Below are 8,959 nucleotides of genomic sequence, written 5' to 3'. Positions count from 1 at the left end.
AAGGGTGAGGGTAGAAAATATGTTGATTAGAGGTGTAGGTGGTAAATGGTGATTTTTAGGTGGTAAACGGTGATTTTGGGGTGGTGTTTTTTTGTTTTTCGATGGATATTTTGGGGTGGTGTTATAGATTAAATTTTATAGAGTGATTAGAAAAAGACCGAGGGATATAAGAGCAATCGATAAAGTTGATATTTCAAAAAATTATTAAACCATCAAATATGATTATTAATTTTATTCCTTCAAATGCTTCATTTTCTCTCTTAAACCATTAATCCAAATGAAAGTAAATGTAATTTTCAAAGACTTGAGAAATTATTATAATAACAATTTAAAATGAGAACTTGCTAACAAGTGCTAAATGCACAAGATCACGACGACGGCAATAATAATAATAATAATAATAATAATAATAATAATAATAATAATAATATAATAATAATAAATTTGTTATTAATTTTAAAATATTTTTCATTGATTTTAAAACTTTGTAAAATCCTTTTTCAACATTTTTAAAGGGTTTAAAATATTTTTTAATACACTTCCAATATTAAAACAAGACAGATGCTAAAAAGTATCCCGGTGCACTATTCAACATTGGGATTTAAAAAATTATCTTACAAATATTGAAGAGTATTAAAAAGTATTGATTTAATAAAAACTAAAATAAATTAAGGTAATTCCAAATATGACCTTTACCAACGCTCTGAGTGTTGGTGAAGCAAAGCTTGGCCATGGATGCTCCACTGAGGAAGAAGATCACTTGATACGAAGCACGAAAAAGATAAAGAGCATCGAAGGAATAGAAGATGCTACAATGGTGGAAAACCAGTCGGTCGGGGGTGAGAACATGGGGGCTATGGCCCACCCAATTGCTCTTGACGTTTCAATGAATGAGAAAGGAGTTTCAGAGGAAGCCAGCAGTGAAAAAGTGCAATCCTTCAAGCAAGCCCTTCTTAGATCAAGATTCAACGAGAATAGGAATGAAAAGAACTTCGATTGTGATGTGGAGGAAGTATCATCTGATGAAAATGAACCAGAGATGGCACAGGAACCAACAGATAATGAAGAGGATATGAACGATGTTAATAGGGGTATTCCCAGAGTTAAGATCCCCCAAGCGTTGCTGAAAAAAATTAGGAAACCTTGGAAGAAGTGCTTGATTGTAAGACTGCTGGGAAAGAAGATAGGATACAAGCTGTTCATGGCGAAAATGACTCGACTCTGGGGTCTTCAAGATGATTTTGAAGCCCTAGATATTGGCCATGGCTTTTTTATTGTTAAATTTGATATGATTGAAGATTACACCAAAGTTTACATTAGGGGGCCATGGATTGTCATGGACCATTATGTTACGGTGAGGAAATGGCAGCAAGATTTCAGATCGAATGCTGCAGAAGAGGATACAACAGCTCTCTGGGTGCGATTTCCAAATCTACCTATAGAATACTACAATGAAAAAGTCCTCTTTCATATTGCGAAGGTCCTGGGCATCCCATTAAAGATTGACATCAACACTGCCATGGCATCCAGAGGGAAATATGCACGCATGTGCATTGAAATGGATCTGCGGAAGCCCCTTGTGTCTCAATTTGCTATTGGCAAGAATATCTATTTAGTGGAATATGAACATCTTCACTCTGTATGTTTTTCTTGTAGCAAGGTAGGACATGTGAAGGAGGTCTGTCCTGATAAACTGGTGCTGGAAGGGATCAAACAGTAACAACAGCTCACCAAAAGGGAAAACCAAATAGAAGAAACAGCAGGGGCTAATGGGTTGGGCTCCAGCAGGGTAAAGGATATGGGTGAGACAAGTCAAGTTCGATATGGGCAATGGATGAAAGTCATAAATCAAAGGAAAACTAACAAAGGCCCAAGGCTACAAAAAGGCCCTACCCACCAACAAGAGAATAGATTCAGCAGCCTTCAAGAGGAAGTAGAGGAGGGGGCCCAACAGGCCCAACCAGGAAAAGATAAAGAACCACTACTACTCGTCTTTCTGGAGTTGGGGTTCAAGTATAAGGTAAAAAATAAAGACATCAATGCCAAAAGAAAATGAGGAGGGAACCAACTGGAAATAGCTCAGGGGAAGCACAAAGATGAGAGCAGAAGAGCAAAAGGGAAAGGGGTCAAAGAGGCTAGCACACATAGCATTGAGGCTGAGCAGAGTCACAAAGCTGACACACCAATGCTTACCTCTAGTCACTGTCCCGCAGTTACTAATCTGTCACATAGCCACCCTAATAACCCCCCACATATACATCATACTAATCCTTCACCCACCACCCATGTTATCTCTTCCATAACCCCCCTCATTAGGGAAAGAAAGTCTAGACCCAAGTTCAGAGAGCCACCAGACAAAAATAGAAGAAGAAGAGGGCGAGAACTATCCAATGGAGCAGCACGTGGTGACCCAACACAGAGTTCTGCTAATAATTACCCCCGAGAGAGAAGTGTTTCACCTCATCACCTCAGAATGGTGGATGGAGGAAGTAAGCATGAGGATCCAACCATGGAGACAGATAGAAGCACGTCAGGAGAGACATTATGTCTCAGTAACTCCCCCATTGTCAATGGAAGTTAACCATAGCAGAACAAGGGGTTTTTTGGACTTTCCAGCCCAGACCCCTCTTCCCCAACTTACTCAGACAAGTATGGATCTATTGATTTGGAATTGCAGAGGTGCAGGCAATAAACGTTTTAAGAGGAATATGAGGGAACTAGTTCGGATTCACAAGCCGGATTTATTAGTCCTTATGGAAACCAAAGTGGAGTTTAGTGCTATGGGTATGTTCTTCAATAGAATGGGGTATACCACTTCAGCACATGTGGACCCTATTGGCAGGAGTGGTGGCATCTGGATGGTTTGAAACCCTATTATTGTGAATGTTTAAGTCACTGAAGCAAGTTCTCAAGTAATAACTGCTAGAGTCTCTAGGCAGAGCTATAGTGACTGGATCTTGTCAACTATTTATGCAAGCCCTTGCACGAATAACAAGGTTGAACTGTGGCAAACTCTAGAAGACACTGCTCAATCCATGTCTGAGCCTTGGCTTGTAGCTGGGGATTTTAATGATTTTGCTAATCAGTCAGAGAAAAGAAGCTTGCTGGGGGTCAAAACCAAAGCCAGAGTCAGGATCAAAGAAGAACTCAAAAATTCTTGGATAGAATGAACAATTGTAACTTGATGGATTTGGGATGTACTGGGCCCAGGTTAACTTGGTCAAATAACAGGAAAGGGTGGGCAAATACCATGGTCAGATTAGATAGAGCTATGTGCAATACTGAATGGAGGGCTACCTTTCCTAAAGGGCTGGTTCAAAATCTTCCACGTACCTACTCTGACCATTCACCGCTAATGATCTTCACCCAAGGTAAGGCTCCCCCTTCTTCTAGAGGTAACTCTTTTAAATTTTTGGCTGCTTGGATCTCTCATATGGATTTTCAGTCTCTGGTGGAGAGTAATTGGACTAATTCACCTCCTCATCTTATGGATAAATTGGAGAAACTAGCTTGTAAGGCTAGTGAGTGGAATAAAGATAAGTTTGGTAATATTTTCAGAAATAAGAGGTGGTTACTTGGAAGGATTGAAAGTATTCAGAAATCCCAAAACCTTAATTACTCTCACAACCTCCATATCTTGGAAATGAATTTAATTGAACAGTACAATAAAATCCTTTATCAAGAGGAGCTATTGTGGTTTCAAAAATCTAGATCCAACTGGATTACCCAGGGGGATAGAAACACCAAGTTTTTCCACCTTTCCACTTTAACTAAAAGGAGGAAATGCAAAATTAAGACTCTCAATGATGAGAGTGGTACCTGGGTTGATAACATGGATACTTTGAAATCCATGATTTGTGATTATTTTGTGGAACACTTTTAGAGGACTCCAACTATCCAACTGGATCATTGGAATAACCTCACTCCTGTTGTGATTGGGCAGGAGGAGAATGATGAGTTGTCTAAGGAGATCACTGGGAATGAAATCTGGAGGGCTGTGAGAAACATTAAGGCTTTTAAAGCCCCTGGCCGAGATAGTTTCCAAGCTATCTTCTACCATACCTATTGGGAGATTGTTGGTCCCACTGTGTGTCAGTTTGTCAAACACTGCTTTGCTACCTGCTCTATACCCCATCAGATAAATAGAACACTCATTCCTCTTATTCCCAAAATTGAGAATCCTAAGACCATCAAACAGTTCCGCCCCATAAGCCTTTGTAATGTGTCCTATAAAATCATTTGTAAGATCCTTGTTGGGCGAATCAGACCTTTTTTGAATAAAATGGTTAGCCCTAACCAGCGTGGCTTTGTTCCTGGTAGATCCACTAGTGACAATATCATTATCACCCAAGAGACCATCCATACTTTAAGCCATAAAAAAGGGAAACTAGGGGGGATGATTTTAAAGATTGATTTGGAAAAAGCGTATGATAACATATCTTGGGACTTCCTTGAACAAACATTGAGGGAGTTAAAGTTCCAAAATAGATTCATTGAGCTTGTGATGTGTTGTTGTCACGACCCAAACCCGCCCCTATGGGTTTAGCACCGTAACCGGCCAGTAATCTGAGATTACCGAAGGCCTGCTTAGTAGTAATACAGTAATACAGAGTACAGGAGCTGGTAGAAGCCAAAACAGTAACTAAAAAATGTCCAATGAGCTGTGACAGTCTGTATGCAAAAAGACTTTCATATATATATATACAATTAGTACCAAAACAGTATGTACAATATATACAATCATTCAGGACAGGGACTTAATCCCTATTAGAGTAGTACAATACAACACCATTCAGTCTATACAAAACATAAACAAAAAGGGAAAAAAACTAAAACACCCCAAAAGCCCTAGCTTGACAGGCTCGAAACCTCGCAGCGAGGCACAGTGGATGGCTTTGACAAAAGGGAGTCTAACCCACGCTCCTAGCTCCGGTCTGGTGCCTGAACACCTACATATATATATAAACAGTGAGCTAAAGCCCAGTGAATAACATAATGTGTAAAGAGGTTAAGAATAAATGTCCTTACAGTAACGAAAACAGTTCATTGAATCAGTATATCAGTCATTCAGTGATAACAGTCATATGTGGTATATCCATTAACAGAACAGTACAGTAAACAGTAGGTCTTAAAAGACCGAACAGTCAATGATGGCCATCGTAACAGTAAACAGAAGTTTCAAGATAGGAATTGACAGAGATCTCTGTAACAGTAGCAGTAACAGTAACAGTAGTTGCTAAGGATGCCACAATACAGTTCAGAATAGAAGACAAACATCCATTCAGTTAACAGTAAACGGTTCAGAAAACAGTTCAGTTGATCATGCAGAAAATATTCATTTTCGAACATATCTTTACAACATTATTACTCACAGAGTTCTGGGCTATAAGCAGCTAGAGCGCGTCTCCGAAAGCCAACCCTACACAGTTACAGAATGAACACACACTAAACTACACAGTTGGGAAACAATAACTTAATCCCTAACTCGACTCGGTGTGGTCCTACATCAATATCCTCATTGAGATGCCTTAAACTAGGCCTAAGAATGCCTAGGATAAAATGAGGATACAAGGATGCACTTAGAAAACATTTTCAAGATTTTCAGAAAACAGAGGTCCCGCTCGAGCGGACATGCAAACAAAATTATCCGCTCGAGCGTAAACCTTCCCGCTCGAACGGTCTGCAAAACATGACAAAAGTACTAGATGGGTGAAAATCACGCTCGATGGGCGCTCGACACCCGCTCGAGCGTGTGACACAACTCCCCGCTCGAGCGTACATTATTCCGCTCAAGCGGATTGTAAAACAAATGAAAGTGCTGGGAACACGATTTTCCTGCTCGAGCGCCTGTAACCCCACTCGAGCGGAAGTCTAAATTCTGGAAATTCCATATTCGAACCTCAAGCTCAAAACCAAGTTTTAAAACACCAAATCCGATCATCTTGGGCCAATTTTCTGGAAAACTCTTGTAAACTCATAATATAACATGATTCAAAGCTCGATTTGTAAAATCAAAGCCCAAAGGTAGTTCAATTAAACACAATTTCAAACCAATCTCATGGACATGATGTAAAACATAACATGCATGGATTTAATCAACCTCAAGACTTTCATTACAAGAACAAATGAGCCAATCCTTTCAAAATCATGAGGAATTCATGAACTAGAACTATGATATGAACATGCATGTGGAATTCCATGGACAAAAATCCTCAAAACTCAATAATGGCAACATTCATGCATGAATTCCTACTCAATTCAACATATTAAGCTAATTTTGACTCCAATTTTTCAATATAACAAGAATCAAGCAAGAACTAACTTAAAGACAAGTTTAAGAAGGTGGATTCTCTACCTTAGACCTTGAATAACAAGTGTAGGAATCTCAACTATGAAATCAACCTTCAATTTCTTTAATTCACCAAGCAATTCATAAGATGGAACTCAATTTCTCTCTCTCTCCCCCTCTCTTCTCTCTTGGTCGGTTTGTCTCAAGAAAATGGCTGAGGAAAAGTGATGCCAACATTTGTAATTGAAGACTAAACAATAGCCTAGCTAAGTCCACTAGATGGCAAATTAGTAAAAAGGCCCAACTTATGTAATCTAGCTTGTTTAATCTAATTTAATCATACAGAATCACATTTCAATTAAATATACCCTAAAATCACATAAATCTCAATTAGCATAAAACACTAATCAATTTCCGGTTTGGCCGCCGATAAAGCCTTCAATTTGCAGTTTAAGGCATAAAACATGAACAAATAATCTAACAGTCAACAGATAGAATTGCATTCAAACTAGCACAATCAATCAATCAGTTTAGTAATTCAGTCAGTCAGTCAGTTAACATGCCTAATCATAGATTAGCACTAATCAGTAGTGAGGGTTGTCACAGTTGTGTCACATCTGTTACTACTACTGTGTTGTGGAATGGTGAACCGCTGCCAGATTTTAAACCTACAAGGGGGTTGAGACAGGGTGACCCCCTATCTCCCTATCTATTTGTGTTATGTATGGAAAGGCTCTCTAATATGATTAGATCCAAGGCTGAGAATAAGTTGTGGAAAGGGATTCATGTTGCTAAGGGTGGCCCATGCCTGACACACTTATTCTTTGCTGATGACCTGATGCTTTTTGCTAAAGCTGATATGAAGAACTGTGTTACAATTATGAATGTCTTGAATGAGTTTTGTGAGATTTCTGGTCTGAAAGTTAATGCCCATAAATCCAAATTATATGTTTCCCCTAACATCATTAGAAGGAATGCTAGAGAGATGCGCTTTAAATGTGGCATTCCTCTAACTGATGACTTGGGGAAATATCTTGGAGTCCCCCTTATTCATGGTAGAGTGCATAGAGGGCACTTCAACACAATTTTGGATAAATTGCAAAAAAGGCTTGCTGGTTGGAAAGCTAGTGCGCTTTCGTTACCAGGAAGAACAACACTCATTCAATCTGTGTGCTCTGCCTTGCCTGCATACACTATGCAGACAATAGATGTGCCCATGAAAGTGTGTAATGACATTGACAGACTCAATAGGAGATTTCTGTGGGGTGATACCATAGAAAAAAGAAAAATACACTTAGTTAATTGGGACCAGGTTTGCCAACTGAAAAAACTGGGTGGTCTTGGGATTAGGAAAACTAGACATCAGAACCTAGCTCTGCTGTCTAAGCTAAGCTGGAAACTAATTTGTGAAGAAGGTGCCTTGTGGAAAGATATCCTCAAGAATAAGTATCTTAAGACCACAAGCTTGAATAAGTGGCCTAAAAGTAGGCCTGCCTCTCATGTGTGGAGGGGCATCTTGAAAACAAGACACATCTTGAGGAATTGTGTAAAATGGGAGATTGGCAATGGTAAGAATGTGGACTTGTGGAGTGATTGGTGATGTGAAAACAAGCCTCTTGTTGAATCTGTTCCCTAGATTCTGCAGAATCAATCTGCTAGTACTGAGGTTGTCTCAGTCCACACTATTGCTAATAAACAAGGAGATTGGGATGTGATGAAAGTTAATGAACTTCCACCTTGTGTTTCATCAACTATGCTGAATTTACCTCCTCTTAATGCTAATGTTGATTCACCCACTTGGAAAGGTCCAGGTTGTCACGACCCAAACCCGCCCCCGTGGGTTAAGGACGTAACCGGCCAGTAATCATGATATTACCTACGGCCTCAAACCAAACCAAACGTATTTTAACAGAGTTAATGGGGGCCAAACGGAAGCAATTTAAAACTTTGTCCATAGAGCTGTGCTTATATGCACATCATAACATTCCAGACATATGTACGTTAATAACTCACGACAGAAACATAGTGACATAAGTTCTGTACAAACAGGATCATTCAAAACTAAGTCAACCCATCACAGCTATGTATAGATATACACAAAGTCCTCGCCAACATGACAAAATGTAAATACATAACAAAAGGGCGAAGACGGGTCTCGTACGTGAGACACGAGGGCTGACTCTTCGAAACCTTTGTTGCTCCTCACAGACTTCACTAGGGCTGGGTTTGGACTTCTCTTGGCTCACCTACAAACACATGAATGAGCGTGAGCGAACGCCCAGTGAATAATATCAAATCAAATACAGAAGTTACATAACAATGTAGAACAACATGTTCCAAACGGCCTTGGGCCCAATTCTAATTTCTATTTAACAGATATATACTGTACAAAATTCAAATCAAGTGACTGTAGTTCCAAACATTCTGGCCTTTGGCCCATTCAGATTTCCATTCATGTCAAAACGGCCTTCGGCCCATTCATTTCTGTCAAAACGGCCTTCGGCCCATACATTCGTGTCAAAATGGCCTTCGGCCCACTCATTCATGTCAAAATGACCTTAGGTCCATTCATATATGTCAAAACGACCTTCGGTCCACTCATTTCTATCAAAACGACCTTCGGTCCATTCATTTCTGTCAAAACGACCTTCGGTTCATTCATATATGTCA

The 8,959-nt window shown here is 39.6% G+C and overlaps 1 protein-coding gene across 1 annotated transcript; it reads left to right on the top strand.

Annotated features, from left to right (window-relative positions):
* Window positions 1–1,798: 1,798 nt before the first annotated feature.
* LOC145791323 (uncharacterized) lies at window positions 1,799–7,889 on the top strand. The gene is made up of 6 exons (XM_082871674.1): window positions 1,799–2,013; window positions 2,678–2,784; window positions 2,893–3,085; window positions 3,211–3,823; window positions 3,944–4,095; window positions 7,022–7,889. The coding sequence occupies exons 1-6, from the start codon at window positions 1,799–1,801 to the stop codon at window positions 7,887–7,889; spliced, it is 2,148 nt and encodes a 715-aa protein (XP_082727800.1).
* Window positions 7,890–8,959: the final 1,070 nt, after the last annotated feature.

Source organism: Camellia sinensis, chromosome 5 (assembly GCF_055761805.1).
Source record: "Camellia sinensis isolate YWXY chromosome 5, ASM5576180v1, whole genome shotgun sequence".
In the NCBI taxonomy this organism is placed as follows: Eukaryota; Viridiplantae; Streptophyta; class Magnoliopsida; order Ericales; family Theaceae; genus Camellia; species Camellia sinensis.
Note: the sequence above shows the minus strand (reverse complement) of the source record. Positions and strands in the feature narration are given on the sequence as shown.